Source organism: Ylistrum balloti, unplaced genomic scaffold (assembly GCF_031769215.1).
Source record: "Ylistrum balloti isolate Yb309-2 unplaced genomic scaffold, AGI_CSIRO_Ybal_v1 Utg371770, whole genome shotgun sequence".
Lineage (NCBI taxonomy): Eukaryota > Metazoa > Mollusca > Bivalvia > Pectinida > Pectinidae > Ylistrum > Ylistrum balloti.
The window spans coordinates 80,823-99,532 of record NW_026782886.1 but is presented as its reverse complement, the minus strand read 5'-3'; the positions used below and the strand labels follow the sequence as shown (position 1 = coordinate 99,532).

The window sequence follows — 18,710 nt, the reverse complement described above, 5'->3', positions numbered from 1 at the left end:
ACATGTCGACTTGCTTAGTTGTAAAATCATTCATTTCCAAAGTGTAATGCCATGCAGCTGACGTCAACGAGATATGCGATTATTTGAAAGGATTGCATATGCCCTGACCTACAGCTTTTTGTATGAAAATGATCGTCGAAAATTTGGACGCGTTGAAAGTCTGGCTCACGAAAACGTTGACTCCAATGTAAGACTCAGGGCTATGTCTACAGTAAAGGCTGGTTCATTTGTTGTAGCATATCAAAATTGATAGAAATTCATTCAGAAGTTGTTGACTTTATTGGTCATTACCTTAACTAGCATTTTATTAATTACAAATGTGCTGTTATAAAGGTATGATGTGCTATAGTCGCTGCTAACGACCATTGACCAAATAGGCCATATGCCTTGCATTACGTACTGTTCTGTAGAGATTCGGAATGTCAAATAAGTGTTTTCTGTCGTCATTTCTGGCTATATTGTCATCAAACTAACGATTTTTACAAGATAACTTATCAAAAAATGCGTCATATCTGGTAGCATCTTTTGATGATAGTCATTCGGTAGCTGCTTTCGGATTTTTTTATGAACATGTAAATACAAATGTCACGTCTAGAAACAATCGGGGGTGTGATGATTTTTATATTTTTGGTTCAGTCTTTCTCTGCTGGCGAACATTTCATGACACAGTAGCTAGATTCTCTGTACCTTGTCAATTACACAGCTATATCTTTAAAAGTGGTAGTCTAGCAGCAGGTGATTTTGTGCAAACCATTCCATTATTTTTTCTCCCATAATATCTTAAACACTAAATAGACAGTTTCTAACTCAAAATTTTGTAATAAGGAATTTAGGAACATTATTATCAACACATGACTGCTACAGTTACCAAGCATCTGCATCAAATGGTGATATATCATTGTTATAAGGTGTTGCAATACCTACAATTGGCAAGAGCTGAGAAAGAAGTTTCAAAATGGATATATTTGATGTTCATTTCCAGAACATAATCTGTTACTTTTATGTATGCTATTATACATTTCATAGGACAAATCATTGGTACTATGTAGTATGTAAGTATTAAATACAGATATAGAAACTTTTAGCCATTGTCCATCAAATTGTTATTACAGAGAAGTAAAAAAGTTCCAGTATTAAACTTTTTACTGATGATTTTTTGAAAGGTTTTATTTAAGGTAGTAGATTGATAGTAAAATATCAACATGTTGCCTGTCTACTTTTTCTGGTAAAGGTGGCAGAATATGTGTAACAGGAAATAGTTCATTTTCTCATATTGTTTGTGTTTTCGCAGCAACCTTTTTTTTTAAATAAATTTTCATCTTTCATTAAAAGGAAGGGTATGATGCTTGGATATTGATAAAAAAAAATATATGAAAAAGTCAAGTTTTCATTGATTTAACAAGCTTTGAACTGCAGAGCAATCAAGAAAGGATAATGCTTCAGAATGACTTGAACCCTTTCCTTGACCATCTTGTGTTAAAAGTTTTAAAAAAACTATAAGGTTGGATAAAGAAATTTGTAAGGATACTTTTCTTGATTGAAAACGAATTGGCCTCTGTACTTAACCTTTTGCAATTTTCTCCCAAATGGCAAGTTTTTCCAACTATTAAGAAACAGCCTGGAATTTTGTTTGCAGGTCCTAAAATTCTGGGAAAGTGATCTACAAAGTCAGAATTCATATATTTGAAATCTGTGCTTTATGGTGATGAATTTACTTGAAATCCATCCAAGACTTCCAAAGTTATACTCTAGAGAAGTACCTGAATACATTGAAATTGTTGATGGTAATTTCATCAAAATTTCATTAAAATTGCCCCTTTTTAAGAGAGTCAGAACACAAAAGTCCCAGATTTTATGTTGGAATTCATTTTAAATTGAATGATTTATTACTTTCTATCAAACATAAAGGAGTACATCCTTAAATGCCATTAAATGTTGTTTCAGTCCTCCTGTAAACCTAGAGATGTTATTATGTCAATGACATGGTAATGCCTGTGATTTGAATAATGATGAATTATGATCTCAGATGCATGTTGTTCCTATAAATATAATGAACATTTTTTCTTTTCATTTTCCCTTTGTACTGCCTATAGACACTGCATAAATTAAATTTATGATCATATTGGATATTCAAATGCTGATTTGCATATTTCTGATAATTCTGATTTATCACTTGATAATAATGAATATATTTCAATTACATTTCATCTACTTAGAATAAGTCCAGACATTCTGTCATTCAAATAATCATGTCTAATTTTTTTGCAAGTCATCTGTTAAGCTGGGAGTAAATGCTAGAGTTGCATAAATGGTGAATGTTATTGTATGTAACAATTTTGCAATGAAATAAAAGTCCTCATGCAAGCAGATGGCAGTTACAATGCTCATGAAAACATATTGTTGACATAATCATAAAGTACTGTCCTTGTATGACAAAAGCAGAAAAAAATAAAGTTCTGTAACTGCTTCTGGTTCTGTAACACACCAGCACATAGAGTTTAGAAATGGTATGACCTCAAGAATTTTTAGGAATGCAGTTGCCAAGTTTAGGCAAAATTCTGGCCTAAGTGTCATCAAATAGCATTTTCTGGCTGTTTGGTGTCAATGTTCCCACTTTGAAAAAACACTTATGTATGTATATAGATAATTAGATATGAAATTCTTTTATCATTAGTATCAAAAACATTTTATTTAGTTCCAAAACACTTATTTTAGGTCAGAACTGATCACAACTTTCTTCACTTCCAATGATCAGAATTAATATTTGAGCTATGAGCAGTAGTATCCAATGGCATTAAAATAATTGTGATAATCACAGATAGTATAGGAAAGATGTGTGGATATGATATTGATTTTTTATTTTTTTGTTTTTAAAGTTATTGTTAATTTTTAAAAATCTTGTTTGGTTTTTACTTATTCATAAAGTATTGTCTTCTCTTTTGTTTACAGATGTGATGCTGACCCTGATCCCCTCGCAAAATATGTGGTTGCTCTCCTCAAAAAAGACAAAACAGAAAAGGAGCTTGAAGCAGTTTTCTTAGATCAGTTGGATGTTTTTCTTCAAAGCAGTAAGTTATTTTTTCAATTATTCATATAATGATGTCTGAACTGGGTATGTTTAACTAGCTTGATTAATAAACAAATTCATTTGCTTTTTTTCCTTCCTGGTATTTAACACTGATAATGAATTTTATCTTAATTTAAAAAATAGTTCATACATTTGCCATAACTGAAAACGCATAATACTTAGTTAAACAGACATATGGTTGAATTTCTATTTTTCTGATATTTTTCATATTAATTTTTTTTCAGAAACAAAAGATTTTGTTGCATCCTTTTTCCAAGTGTTAAGAGATAAATCCTACATTCCACCACCACCACCACCAGCACCAGCAGCACCATCACCATCCAGTGTACCTGTTAAAACAGAAGCAGTCCCAGACAGTACAACACAAGCCAGTGCTAACTTACTCAAACCCTCAGAGGCCAAGGCAGAGGGGAAAAAGGAGACAACACAGGTAAACATCAAATAATTCTATCCAAAATCAAATTGTTGATTGAACTTGAGTGTGGGTCAACCAACTATATTCATCAACTTTTTGTCTTCCCACTGTAAGTTTTAGTCCATCATAATTATTGGGCTGTTACAATCATTTTCTGGTCTTGATAAGATTTAAGAAATACTAGGATGGTAACATTTTTGTTGGTCCATAAATGCATATCCATTACTGTTCCATTTTATTAGAAGAATAATATGCCTGTTCTAGTCCGTCTAGGATGTTGAAAGTAGTCACAAGACAATACTGGTCATATCCACAGGTTTGAGTTACAACACTTAAACTAAAGAAATTATACATTACAATGATTTCAAATGTAGTGATAACCAAAATTGTCTTATTTCATCTAGAGTGAAGATAAAGTTGTGAAAGACAATAAAGATAAAGATGTTAAGACACGACGTACCAGGACTTCAAGTCAGGAGAGACGTGAACAGTAAGTCATTATACTAAGTCAGGAGAGATGTGAACAGTAAGTCAATATACCAAGTCAGGAGAGATGTGGACAGTAAGTCATTATACTAAGTCAGGAGAGATGTGAACAGTAAGTCATTATACTAAGTCAGGAGAGATGTGAACAGTAAGTCATTATACTAAGTCAGGAGAGATGTGAACAGTAAGTCATTATACTAAGTCAGGAGAGATGTGAACAGTAAGTCATTCTACCAGGTCAGGAGATATGTGAACAGTAAGTCACCATACCAAGGAAGGAGAGATGTGAACAGTAAGTCATTATACTAAGTCAGGAGAGATGTGAACAGTAAGTCAATATACCAAGTCAGGAGATTTGTGAACAGTACGTCATTCTTCCAGGTCAGGAGAGACGTGAACAGTAAGTCACCATACCAAGGAAGGAGAGATTAGAACAAGGTTTTGGAGACTAAAAAAGAAAATTGTTGTTCATTACACAAGGTTTTAGTGACTTGTCAGAACTTTTAGTCATTACACAATGTTTTGGTGACTGGTCAGAACTTTTAGTCGTTACACAAGGTCTTGGTGACTGGTCAGAACTTTTAGTCATTACACAAGGTTTTGGTGACTGGTCAGAACATTTAGTCATTATACAAGATTTTGGTGACTGGTCAGAACATTTAGTCATTATACAAGATTTCAGTGACTAGTAATTACATAAGATTTTTGCTCTTTTCCTACTTAAATGTGCATTTTTCCTTGATTAATTTCCATCATAATGATCAATATGGTCATTAAACAATTACTGATTACTGTGACTCTTATTTCCAAAGATTTTCCTTTAGTTGTAACCATTAATCAAAACAAATTTGGAAGCTCTCAATTTAATATTTGTTAGGGAAGAGAGGCAGAGAAGAAGAGACAGGTTTGGGCCAGTGGATCATACCATGCCTAGAGTGGTCAGAGGGCAAGATCGTGTAGACCGACCTGACAGACCTGATCGTCCTGATAGAGGTCCAGACAGGGGTCCAGACAGGGGTCCAGACAGAGGTCCAGGTGATAGGCGATACTACAGAAGAAGGTCAAGATCACGCAGTCCTAGGAGATACTCAAGGAGTCCTCTTAGATCAAGAAGTCCATACAGAAGACGCCCACGCTCAAGGTCAAGATCTCCATATAGAGCAAGGTCATGGACACCACTGTCCAGATCAAGATCTAGGTCATGGACTCCACGCTCAAGATCTAGATCTAGATCAAGATCTAGGTCAAGGTCAAGATCAAGGTCAAGAGGTGGGTTGAGCTTAGGGCTGGATTCAATATATATGAATATTCTCCAATAAGAAGTCAAAAGAGTACTAAATAGAAATATTTGCTAAACTTTATTTGTTCACCTTTTGTATTGGCTTATGTTCATCTGAGGTGGAAACACAGTATATATATGATTTCTTATTGACATTGAATATCCTGTCCACTTTCTAATCACTACCATATATATAAGACAGCTTTGTTTTGTAAGCTTTTGGGGTCAAGAACAGGGTTATCATTACTATAAATAGAATTTTCTCACTGTCTTTGCGCAGTATTTTCATTAAAACAAGCTGAAACAAAAGCAGACTAAAAAATTGACTTGTTAAGAATTAACCATGATAATTTCTTAAAAGTAGCTGTTTCAGAGTAAATGTATAAGAGGCAAGTTTTTGCCAACAAATGTTGTTTGATGGGAACACTGTCTCTGAACTGTTTTCATTTTTGCTATCAGATTAAATGTGTATTTGATATCATTAGCATAAAGTTGTTCTCTATACCAAAGTTATCTTAATTTCAGATAGGTTGGTGAAATCAACCAGTATGATTTGGAACTTTGATAGCAGACTGTTTTCCATTATTCTTACTTTCATAAACCTTGTTTTTGCAGCAAGACTTGCCAGTTCATCATTACTATTTGCTCATCTTCTCAAAATTTAACTTGTTTTGTTTATATGCATGATGGTATCCTTCCTTACATGTCATTTTGGTTTTTCAGGAAGGAGACCCCAACTTGACAGCCGTGGTTCTACACCAACACTAGACAATGGGAGATATAGCCACAGTATTCCCGCTGTAGGTGGTGGTGTCTACTCCATGGCTCATGGGGACCGCTGCCTCACCACTGACAGTGCAGGACGTGATATACGCCCCAGGTGTAAAGACTATGATGGTAAGTAATTCATTACCATGGCTAAGAAAGCTAACCAATACTTAACCTGCTAATTGGTACTTCAAAAGTAATGTACTTTAATATATATACTGTGGCAGAACATTTTTGAATAATTAAACAAATGATACACAATCATTTTCTATTCAGTTAAAGAAAATCTTTTCAATAGGTTTTTAATTCACTTCATATGTGAACAATTTCATGGAATAAATGACCCTTTCGTACCTCGTCTGATCTTGATTTTGTAATTGCGATATTTTCAGCAGTCAATATTATGGACTTCAAACTTAATGAAATTTTGTTTTGAATTGACCCATTGTTGTTATTGTCCATTTGAAATTATGAAATAGTTGTCATGGCTGTGTTGTTTTATATATCTTGTCAAGATTGGCTGCCGCTACCAACTACATTTGTACTTGGAAGTTAGATTAATGCATTCTACCTATTTCATACGAATATTTCTGTATGACACTGTGTAATTTATATTTTGGGTTTAACCAAGTTAGTGTTTGAAAAGTTCGCCATCAGAATTGAAATTATCAAATAAGGACAAGCTGAACTTCATCAATGTAACCTGTTTTCTATATTTACAGAGAAAGGTTTCTGTATGCGGGGAGATCTATGTCCTTATGATCATGGATTGGACCCTGTTATAGTTGAGGATGTCCCTATTCCAACTGTTGGTATACCGTACCCACCCCCAGGTAAGATAATCTGCCTATTCAAGGTGTGGGTATACTGTAATTCTCACTATGACATACCCATTTGTTAGGAAGTTCTCATATTGATTATTTTTTAAGTTTCATCTGAACTTTTGATAGACTAGTGTTGATCCATATCTGTAGCTTAGCTGGGAAAGAATGTTCACCAAATAAGCATCCTATCTTGACCATAGAAGCTGTTATTTCTCATTATAAGTCAAGCATATAATGTCTTTATAATGTTTGATACAGAGGTTTTCCATAGTGTAAATGTTAAATTTGTATTGACACTACAGGACCACCGCCTGTTAGTAACAGCACTAACCTCCCTCCAGGATCTGGCCCAATGGTTTCTGGCCCCCGATTTATGCCACCCACACATGGTCCCCCACCTGGCATGCCAAGAGTAGGAATGGGGCCAGGACCACGACCTCCTCCACCAAGGCTAGGTGAGTAACATTATTATAATTCCTCCTAAAGATTTTTAAATGCAGAAATTGCACTCTTGCAGATAAAAAAGTGCACTAATATAAACAATTGTCTTCCTGTTGGATGGCAAAAGCTTAACATCATCTTGAAAACTCTTTCTATTGACAAACATGAAAACCGATACAAAGAAATTTTCCTGGTTGCTGCATAGACCAAAGATGATTAAAAAAAACCCTAGTTGAAGGCATTTAAAGGGATCATAAGAGACAAATAGCAATTTTGGGAGTTGCTAAAGCCAATTTGACAGCAATATTTGAAAAAAAAAAAATTTCAATGTTTGTTTGCAGTTTCATTTTGATAAATTTCAGACAATTTTGAAGTTTACAATCCTGAAGCTCCAGGAATCACAAGACCTCAAGGTCCTAGGCCTGGTCCTTTCTGGAATGGCCCTCGAGGACCCCCACCAGGGATTGGAAGGGGAGGACCACCACCACCTCACTTTCTCTCTGGTCCTCCCCCACCACTACCCTCTAATCCAGGCAGACGAGATCACCTAGTCAGTATACCCACCCTTCCTGAGGCAGAGGAAGTTAAAGGTATGATGTATCTTCTGTTTTGAACATTTGATAATACTCTTTCTGTTATTATATGCCCATTTAAAATGTTACTGGATACATAGAAATAAGTGGAGCATCAGTTTCTGAGTTCATTTATCCATCATTCATTCTTTTTTCTGGTAGATAATTTACCTCATTATTGTTCAACTTTATATGTCGATTTATACAAATGTTGACGTTGTAATTGAAGTTTGAGACAATTTATTTATCATTAATGTAGAAAATACTAGAATTTGTTTTGAAGTTTCAAAATGGTGTAATTGGGAAGAGAGGTAATCACAATGCAACTGAATTTTACATGAAAGTTCATCACCATATCCAAGTCTCCAACATGGATAAGGCAGTGCGACCTAAAGTGGAGAGATAATTGTGATATTGCTTTAAATGTGATGATTATTTACCAAGAATGTTTCATTACACTTATGCTTGAGTGACAAAGGTTGCCTTGGCTTCTTTGTTAGTTAAGTCAAGGATAACAAATAAAGAACCTCTGTCACATTTTTACAGAAGAAGAGGAAGCTTCCTTAGCTCCCCCTGGTACAGAGCCTGTAGGAAAGCCTGCTGTTGTAGAAAAGCCCCCAGAAAGGACAGTCATTGCTCCAAAGAGAGCTTACAACTCTAGTCATGGACCAGGTCAGAACCAATCTGATCAGTATGGGGGTCAAAATCGCTATGCAGCCAACCGTTACGGCCCTCCTCAGGCCAAGAAACCATTTGACTACAGTCGTGTAGGAGGTATGCATGATCTTACCATATGTTAAATCCAACTTCTACAAATCATGGTAGGCAGAAATGCTGGTAACCATGTACATTTCCATATCATGAAGTAGACATTAGGATAGCATTGCACTATCTGCGCTCCCTTTCACCTCACCATTTCAGATACAGAAATGTATATGTAAATCACAAACCTTTGATTTTGAAGAGGCTTCTGTTACCAATCTGTAACCATTCTGTAAGTAAGGCTGAAAAAATACCCTGTGTTTACTGTCACTTGGAAACTATATTTATTATAACACAGAGGATCTCAAAACAAGGGAATCCTTGTATAAAAATACATAATCTCATGTTCTCGAGAGAAATCATTCCTTCATTGTTGACCTTTGACAATTTATTAGTGTCCTCCCATTAAATAATGTTCCCCTTTCCCTATGACCAGTTACCAGCAGTTTTGGCATTTAATTTTATCTCCTATGACAAGTTATCAGCATAACATTAAATGGTATTTCCTGAAATAGACCAGTGTCCTGACATCAATCTTATTTCCTTTGACAGGTTACCGACGTCCTGACATTAATGTTACCTTCTTTGATAGGTTAAATGTGTTCTAACATAAATCTTATTTGCTTTGATAGGTTAAGAGTGTCCTAACATTAATGATACCTGCTTTGATAGGTTAAGAGTGTCCTAACATTAATGTTACCTGCTTTGATAGGTTAAGAGTATCCTGACATTAATCTTATTTCATTTGATAGGCTACCGACGTCCTGACATTGATACATCCAATACTACCCTCCAAGTCACCAAAGTGCCGAAAGATTGCTGTAATATTTCTAAAGTCAACGAACACTTCTCTAAGTTTGGCAATATTACAAACATAAAGGTAAGAGAAAGGAGATAGATTTAAAATGCAGTATATGTTTGTATGTATATCTATTTTGGACATTGTAGCACAACTAACAAAGGAAAACATTTTGTTACCTTATCCAGACCTCAAACTCACAATCTGTGGCATATATATTTGTTTGTATATAAATTTCATTTGGTGGAATCAGATTTTAGCACAAGATTAATTTTTGGTAAATAAAGGGCATTGATGAATTAGCATATCCACGATGATTGTTAAATCATTAACAAACAGAAATTACATTAAACGTATTCATATTTTAGCACAATGTTTCCAGTGCAAAAAGTGCTTGATTAAGATTACCACTGAAATATGTTCATTTACAGTAATTCACAAACATTGAGAAAAAGAAGTGTAAAATTGCTGAAGTTGGAATTCAGCTACCAATGAACAACAATATGATTTTAACTAGCTACCAATGATACTTTTCTATTACACAGATTGGATACAACGAGCAGGACACGATCCTCGTCTCCTATTCCAGCAATGCTGAAGCTCTGGCTGCCTACCGCTGTAGTGATCCTGTCTTTAATAATAGATTCATAAAGCTCTTCTGGCACAAACCAGACAAGGTATTATTTTACATTGTATATTATTAAAGAGAAAGGAAAATTTCATCACTTAAAGTCAAGTTCACACTCACAGAATTTTAATATGATGTTTAAAAATTTGAAACAGTTTTTCTTCACAACCTTATGTAGGATTGTGCACACTGTACACTGTCAAACACTCTTTGTTGGTATCTTCTGTATATTAGTTTTGCTAAATGTTTTGCATCATGTATTTGTTAACTTTATGTCTTGATATCAGAACTAAGATGGATTTGTTGTCTACCTCTAAACAGGAGCTGGCACAAAACCAGCCAGATTCCTCAGAAAATTCTGGGCACAAGGCCAATTCTGGTGACATGCGGAATGTTCAGCATGCCTCTGCTAAGTCAAGACTAGGATCCATCATTCCTCCAGCCAGTAAACTCTCACTTAACAATCTAAAGAAACCGCCTACTACTCCGGCAGTGGAAGTTCCTGCAAGTGAAGCAAGCGAGTTTGCAGATACTCCTGACCCTAAGAGAGAAAAGGTAGAGATTTTTTTTTTTTCTTTCTTGCAATTGTTTAGGTAAAAAAAGAAGTAGAGTGGTGGTAGAGGAGGGAGGGATGTGGAAATGACCTATGTGATCATCCTGATTGGCAAAAAAAAGTTCTTGTATTGAACCACTTAAAGAGTTATGCACAAAAGTAAAGTCGTTAACATAGAATTCATTTCAAATGGAGTTTTTATATAAACTAGTCGTCATTGTACCCAAGTATAACATATCTATATTTTCTTGGTTTTTATCAATATAAACATCAGACTCTGTCATATGTACCTGCATTGTTTTGGCTTTGATAATATTATGATTGTCTAGCACTACCAAGTAACAGTACACTTCTGCTGAAGTAAACTCTAAATTATTCATTTTAAAAACTGTAATACAATTGTTTGGAGATTATGTGATAACAATGGTGATTGATGGTGAAATAATATATCCTTAATGTTATATACCATTTCCTGCAAGATAAGCTTATCCTGTAGTGAAACATAGGGGAATGTCCTAACAAGTAACATGTGGTGTTATTTTAGATATCATTTCTAACTATGGCGTGTAAGTACTTTTAAAGGCCGCCCACCCCTATAGAGAAAAAACAAAGTCAATTTATGGTAATTTGGTAAGTAGACAAGAGAAACTTTGTCGGAATGGTGAAAAAATTGAAAATTGTTAGTGTGGATTAACCAAATTTCAGAAATCTCCCTTGTTTTCATGAGATAAATATTGCTTAGATTTTGGACACAGATTAACAGAACAGACATGGTTTTTATTGCAATCCTGTGTAAAGATGAATAGTGACATGCAGGTAAGTGTGGTAAAATCACTGTCAGATTGATTCACTCCAGCTGTGCTCTGATATGAGGAGTGAGCTCGCTCTTATATCCAGCCATGATAGGAGTATTAATACTGGTAATATGTCATCTTATGAGCTGATCATTGGTTAAAAAATTAAAACTCCAGATCAACTAAACTGTGAACTGAGAATGTGTTTGTATTTTACAGACCATTGTATACACATCCTCTGTGGGTAACATTACAAAAACTGTGTATAACCCAGAAGCTATCAAAGCTAAGAAAGCTCTTGCAAGTCCCACCGCAGTGCAGACAGCAAGCTTTGTCTTCAAGATCGAGGCTATTAAACGCCAGGACGCTTTGAAAAAGGTTAGTCATTAAAACTTTTACGTATCATTTTATGGTATTAGTTACATGCTTCAGCGAGTAGTTATACATGTTGTAGAACCAGGTTGTCTAGATTAACGAGGTGTAGGATCAAAACATAGCACATGTCTAATCACATTTGGAAGGGGTAACAGTTATGTAGACTTTAGCAATAGGATTTTTGTAGAATTTCTGATGTGGATTGATAAGAATATGACCTGAATTGGCACAATTTTATTACAGGAAGCAATGAAAAAGAAAATAGAGATTCAAAAGCAGAAGCATGAATTACTCCAGAAACAGCTAGAACAACAGAAGGTAAGTTTCAAGATATCCTAAATTTCTGGAGTTAATTTGAACTTCTGAAGAATAAAACTACAGTACAAGATTATCATTTATTGTAACTGATAAAACCTATTAATAAATCCCTGATCTTGTATACTGGCATTTGCATCCCACTTAAGACTTATTTATTACTGTTTTAAAAGTTTCTAGATTTCTGAATTATTATTATGTTTTGTCATGTCTTGATCTGAAACTTTCCATGAATGATCCTGAGATATAGTTGACCAAGCATTCTTACTTTTCAGACAGGTCTGAAATCCAAGACAGTCACCATCTTTAATGAACACATTTTAGACTTCTCAAGTTCCACTGGTGCCATTGAGCTGAAAATTGTTGGGATTGATAAGGAAAGGAATACTGATAAAGTGTTCTTATATTTCAGTCTTCAAAAGTTCAGTGTGGCAGCTAACCACAGTGGCCATTTTTGAAACATGATTGCACAGTCATTGTTTTCCTGAACAGCACCTATTTTACACATGGGGTTCAGGTCAAGCATGCCTGAAATGGTTATGAAATTGTCGTGACCAAGTGTTGCTATTTTTTAGGTCAATTTCAGATCAAATATTGCTGCTATGATTGCCATCTTTGGGAAGTGGGTGTTAAAAAATGAAATTCTCCCATTACACAGAAATCATTGTTATGTTATTTGATATCAGCTTAACCAAAGTCCATGGGTTTCTATTTCTAGGTGTTGATACAAAAGTTGGAAAAAAACAAAAACATGAGTGCTGAGGACAAGGAAGCAATCATGAAGGTAGGAAAACAAATCTTCATCAAATTTACTAACACATCATGTACTGGTATTATTTATTGTATTTCACAATTACGGATGTATGGAACTCAGATGCCAAAAATTGAAAAAAAAAACAAAACTTTTTGTTCTTGTGATGATTACTTGAATGGTTAGATGGCAGAAAGTACTTTTTGTTTTACTGGTACAGGTGTCAGAGTATGTGTTTTTGTAAATAAGAAAAATTGAAATAGTTGACTGAATCAAGATGTAAACTACACAATCAAAAAATAAAATCCACATGAAAATCTGTCATATTAAGAACTCCGGCAAAATGTACAACTGTTGGTAACAAAGTATATCAAAATGTTAATTTGTCAATGAATTTTTTGGCAGACTTTAAAGATACTTGAGAGCAGTATTGTTAAATTGAAAGTAGAACTTGTTCCAAAGAAACCTGTGGTGGATCCAGCAACACTGAAGTCATCAGAACTGGTACCTATTTTAACATTAAAGCTGCATGTTTATTCATTTTTGAATTGATAATTAGGCTTAATGAGGCAAATACTTTTCTATAAATGCCACCTCTTTATAACAAATACCTGTATATAAAGGTCACCAATATATAACAAACATATGTCTATGAATGCCACATCTATATAACAAATACCTGTCTATAAATACCACATCTATATAACAAACAAATATCTGTCTATAAATGCCACATCTATATAACAAATGCTTGTCTATAAATGCCACATCTATGTATCAAATACCTGTCTATAAATACCACATCTATATAACAAACAAATATCTGTCTATAAATGCCACATCTATATAACAAATGCTTGTCTATAAATGCCACCTTTATGTAACAAATATGTGTCTATAAATCCCACTGGGATCTCTTGTTTATCCTTTCTTTTCCTTGATGGTTCTGATCTCTTGCTTGGTCAGGCGCGGAAGGAGATCCTGGACACAGAGTTGGAGTTGTTTACAAAACAGAGTACTGGAGAGGATACATCCAACTTAAAACAGAAGCTCAGTGAACTTACTAAACAGGTGCGTCTCCTATATTGGCAAAGTGATTTCTAAATATAAATTGAATCCCACAAAACTTACTAGATAGATGTCTTTATGTTTACAAAATCCTTTTCAATATGACAGAGAAGCTCAGAAATCTTAACATGTAAATGGTCTTTATTGTTTAAGCCAAAATAGAATTTATACACATGTTCTAATTCTTACCTGATTGCTGAATATGAACAGCAATAATAATTAAATTACACCATATATTGGATATTCAGTCCTAAATTGCATTTGTATTAATGATAGCAAATAAAAATAAAATTGTGAAATAGTCATAAATAGGATAATATTATTGATACCAGGCATCAGCTATGGGTCTCCTGGGTAGAGGCCGTGGTCGTGGTGTTTCCCGTGGACGAGGATCTACTACCTGGGTAGCTGGTGGTCTGAGGGGTCGTGGACGTGCCAACAGGGGAAGGGGCAGGGGAACAGGTTTCCCTCCTGGTGGGAACAGGACCTTGGACAAGAGACCTAAGATGGTGGAGGTGTCTGGATTTGAGATGGAGGAAAGAGATGGCATCCTTCCTCACTTTTCAGTAAGTTCTAATGGATTGATATCTACACTTCTACTCAGCACTTGTTTGATGTGTTGTCTTTGTATTTCTTTCAGTTGCTGTAGTACTGCAAGTTCCTTCATCTCATATTACTTCAGGATTGAATGTCATTTGACAAATACTGTAAACATACTGAACTTTGCACCAAAATATTTTATCCAATTAACATTTTGTGGTGAATTAGCGAATTGATAAATTTGCACATCAACAATAATTGCTGAATACCTTACTAAAGTTGCCGTTTTAGAACAATACCCTCAGCATGAAAAGTGCTAAAATATCAGTGATAAATCTACACACAAATCCTGTACTCAAAAACTTTTGATGGAACCCATAGAATTTCCAGAAATACTGACCAATTGTTTTTAGCAACAAAATGGAAAATTACTCATGAAAATATTAAATATTATAGAAAGAGATATGTTTGTTTGCAGTCTTATAATGTAATTTATATTTCTGCTTCAACAAATTCCCGATCTTTGTTTTATATCTGGAGTAGCTTTTCCTAAAATGGGATCTTGATATATCTGTATCTGGTTTAGGTATTATGTGTAAACTTTTATTTCTTATCCATTATAGCAATTTGGAACAGTTGAAAAGGTTGATTTTGATGAAGATTCTCAGTCTGCAATTGTTGCCTTTCAAACAAGAATGGATGCAGAAATGGTAAGTATGGTTGGATACATCTCTGATTTCAAATTTCATAAACTTTAGAGCAAAAACACAAAAAAGAAGAGATAGGTGAAAAAATTTATTGTACTACATATTAAACAACAAATGAGAGGTTTAATAAATTGTGGGCACCAAAATCCCTCTAGGATCTCTTGTCTTAATATCAAAAAGTATCTTTCTATATTATAAATTGTTACATTCATTTTTACCTACTAAGAACTACTCAAGTTTCAGGATAGATTTTACATAATTATTCTCCTCCCTGGAACAATAATTTCTTTTCAAGGAATGTCAAGTATGATATTTTGCTACTTAATTCTGGAAATGAATTTTGATTTATAAAATCTTTTTTGATTTTGGCACCCTTCCTTGCTAGGATTTGCTATGTATAAGAATTGTCATGAATACAGAGATTTAAAAGTCTGAAATCAGACAACACGTATAGGAATTGCATTGCCATCAAGTTTGAAAGTGATTCCTTTGTTTTATGACTTTTGAAGGCTGTATTACGTGGTTCCAAGTTCAACAACACTGTCCTTGCAATGAAGTGGTATATAGAGCCCAAGGTTACGTTGAACCTCAACATCAGCAGCGATGACAGTTTTGGAGGAGAGGACCCTGCAGAAGAGGTAATTCATTGGTATTTTGTGGTGATACAAATGAACTTTCAAATACATTCTTTATTCAACAGTTCTCTGTGCACATATTGGAAATTTGCATGTTAAATGAAGAAACACTTAGTCTAGCAAAGATGTATTTAGCTACAGATCAAGATCTAATGATGTAGTGCTAATGAAACTGTCTGCAGGGACCATTGAACTGAATGGCTTTTAACATATCATACACTTATTTACAGGTTTCTTTAGCTGATGAAGAAATAGATGAAGATGCGCTACTTGCAGGAGATGATGATGAGGAAGATGATGAGGAAAGTCGTTCATGGAGGCGATAACAGGAAGTGATTTCCTGTTCTGGAGGGGATGTAGTAAAGTAGTTGTTTTACTGTAGACATTCTAAAATGTCCCTGATTTATATATAATTTCATATTGCATTTTATGAACGAATGTATGACATTCAGAGAATTTTGACTCTGTGATTGAATGAGAGGGAGATTCAACTGTAGTCAGTAAACACATGTTCTGGATTGTTGAGATGGTTTGTACAAATGCTTTAATGATGATGTAGCCCTGATTGATCTGTAAAAAATTCTCCCTGTAAGAAAGCTGCTCGACATCATGTTTTTAATTGGTGCAATAAGATTTGTATCCTTGCCCAGAAGTGATATTTTAAACTTTCTAAATGGATGTAATCAATCTACAGCTGGCTCTCACATTGCAATTCTGGAGATAAGTGGTGCATTATCAATATTAAAAGCATATCTGTGTAAATAATTAATGAACAGAGGTGAGAGGAGAATTAAGGTGAAAACTTTCCTATGATAGATGTAATGAGGATGATGTGAAATATTTAGGTGGAATGTTTCACAATGTTCAGCTGTTTGTGACTGCGAGTTGTATGGAGTTACTTGTGAAATCCTGAAATGGAGTGTTCAGGATGTATATATAGCAGTTGAAAAAAAATGTCATTACATTAGTCGTTGGCTACTAATCAAACTTGATGTTCAAATAAAGAGGCTTTATGTTTGTATCTGTTATTTCAAACAATTTTTAATTTTGTTTCATGACATTGATCTTTGTTAAATTTTTAACCTCTGTGTTTTACAAACCGGTGTGTTTTGCATATCAAGTACTTTATCAGAAGAAAGTTATAGTGTAAAAGATTTAAACTGTTCATGTGTGAGTTCACACACTGAAAAAGGGATTCTTTCATGTCAGAAATAAGATACACAACTTTGAAACAATTACTATGATCTCTAGCATTGTAATGATATATCCTGTGTGTTTTGATTGGTCCTGCATTTGGTGCTGTCATTATCAGAATACAACTACCACATTTTTGGCTGTGTTCAGCAGTGATGGAAAGTAGCTGTATTTTAGCAGAATTGCTTTCAACAGAATTCCTTTCTGATTTACTGTACATATTTCAGTTAGAAAAAGAAGTAACTGTTCAAGTAAGCAATTTCATTTAAAATTGCTTTTTATATCCCATATAAGGGTGGAACTATATTACAGTGCAGAGTAGTTATTTTTGCATCTTCAGGTACGCTGTGTAACATCAAAGTCAGGTAAACAACTATTGAATAGGCCTGATAAACTATTTGGATAGTCTAAATTTTTAGATAAGATAGAATTCATGATCAATGTCGTAAAACAAAAGTTGCATTTTGGCTTGGGACAGGAAGACGAGAGTGGCTCACCAATTTAATCTTTCTTTACCCATGCCAAAATATGTTTTAAGTCACTGACAATGTACTTCAATATTTACTATTCTGAAATGATTTCACATTCCACTTTTATTTGCATTAAAATTCTTTTGTGATTCTAAAAAAATGGAAGGTATTTCACTGAAACAGTCTGTCTCACAGAATTATCTGCCCTTTGTTGATATTGTAACAAAGCATTTATACATACAGCATTGAGATTATGGTTCATGATAATCTCATTATTATCATGATCAGAGAGGTAGATTAACTTAAGTAAAGAAAAGTGTTTTGTATGATGGTGAGCTCAGCACCACCTATAACTTCTCCATCAAACACCTCCTATATCATCTGGAGTGGTTCTAGTAGAACATAGTAGTAATTGATGAAAATGTTGTGGAGAATATCATGTATTTATCTGTAACATTGAAGTCATTAATAACACCAGTACTTAGGTCATTTATGTAGTCATTAAAGAATGAAGCCCAAATTTCCAATTTAATGATGGAATGGCAATTTCAATTAATGTGCATTTACTTTATTTTGTCTTGAAAAAGAAGTCAAGTTGAATGTATTAACAAACACACCTGTTTTGTAAATAATGTCACTATAGAGAGTGTAGGAGCAATCATTTTCAAATTTTAGCTAACTGCATATGAGCATACCAAGTAATTATTGCAAGTTAAGCCATTGCAAGTAATTAAAAGAAAGTTTTTTTTTAATTTCTTTTTTCAATCATTGAATTTTCAAATGTGTACTTTATCAGAAATAACAAAGAAGGTGAACATACCATTGAATGTAGTGTTATGGCAGTTATGAAGGTGTAATCGTAGAACATTCAACAGGACTAACAATATTTATACAGAATTCATGTTGTTCTTGATGTTTATTGAAACAAAACAGAAAAAAAATCATATGCAAGACAGAAAAAAAAAATAGGTGCAAAAAAAAAAGCCACGATAAAAAAGAAATGAAACAAGTCTTGCTTCAATAAATTGCATGCTTAGATGATGATTTGTTGAACATGAAAGAGAAAAAAATGTTGAGTGAAAAAAAAAAATAAAATAAACAATGAAAAGATGTGGAAAATTCCACCAAAAAATTCTCAAAAGGTATTTTGAGAATGCTTCGAAAAATGCGCAGTCCCAAAATCCAATCCCAAAATCATCCTAGTCTGCAACAGTTGTGATTCCCTATCCCTGACACTTCTCACAAA

The 18,710-nt window shown here is 34.2% G+C and overlaps 1 protein-coding gene across 1 annotated transcript; it reads left to right on the top strand.

The window, feature by feature from the left end:
* Positions 1–9: 9 nt before the first annotated feature.
* LOC132563561 (RNA-binding protein 26-like) lies at positions 10–18,571 on the top strand. The gene is made up of 22 exons (XM_060228302.1): positions 10–187; positions 2,950–3,068; positions 3,313–3,518; positions 3,908–3,993; positions 4,867–5,258; positions 5,992–6,165; positions 6,759–6,869; positions 7,163–7,315; positions 7,664–7,891; positions 8,420–8,647; positions 9,388–9,515; positions 9,980–10,111; positions 10,384–10,617; positions 11,629–11,787; positions 12,028–12,102; positions 12,818–12,883; positions 13,256–13,354; positions 13,817–13,921; positions 14,251–14,484; positions 15,082–15,168; positions 15,675–15,803; positions 16,031–18,571. The coding sequence occupies exons 1-22, from the start codon at positions 123–125 to the stop codon at positions 16,124–16,126; spliced, it is 3,306 nt and encodes a 1,101-aa protein (XP_060084285.1). The 5' UTR covers positions 10–122; the 3' UTR covers positions 16,127–18,571.
* The last annotated feature ends 139 nt before the right edge of the window (positions 18,572–18,710 follow it).

Coding starts and splice junctions, on each gene's coding strand:
- LOC132563561 (XM_060228302.1), top strand. CDS start 123: ATGAAAATGATCGTCGAAAATTTGGACGCGTTGAAAGTCTGGCTCACG. Junction 3,519..3,907: donor GGAAAAAGGAGACAACACAG/GTAAACATCAAA, acceptor TATTTCATCTAG/AGTGAAGATAAAGTTGTGAA. Junction 15,169..15,674: donor CAAGAATGGATGCAGAAATG/GTAAGTATGGTT, acceptor TGACTTTTGAAG/GCTGTATTACGTGGTTCCAA.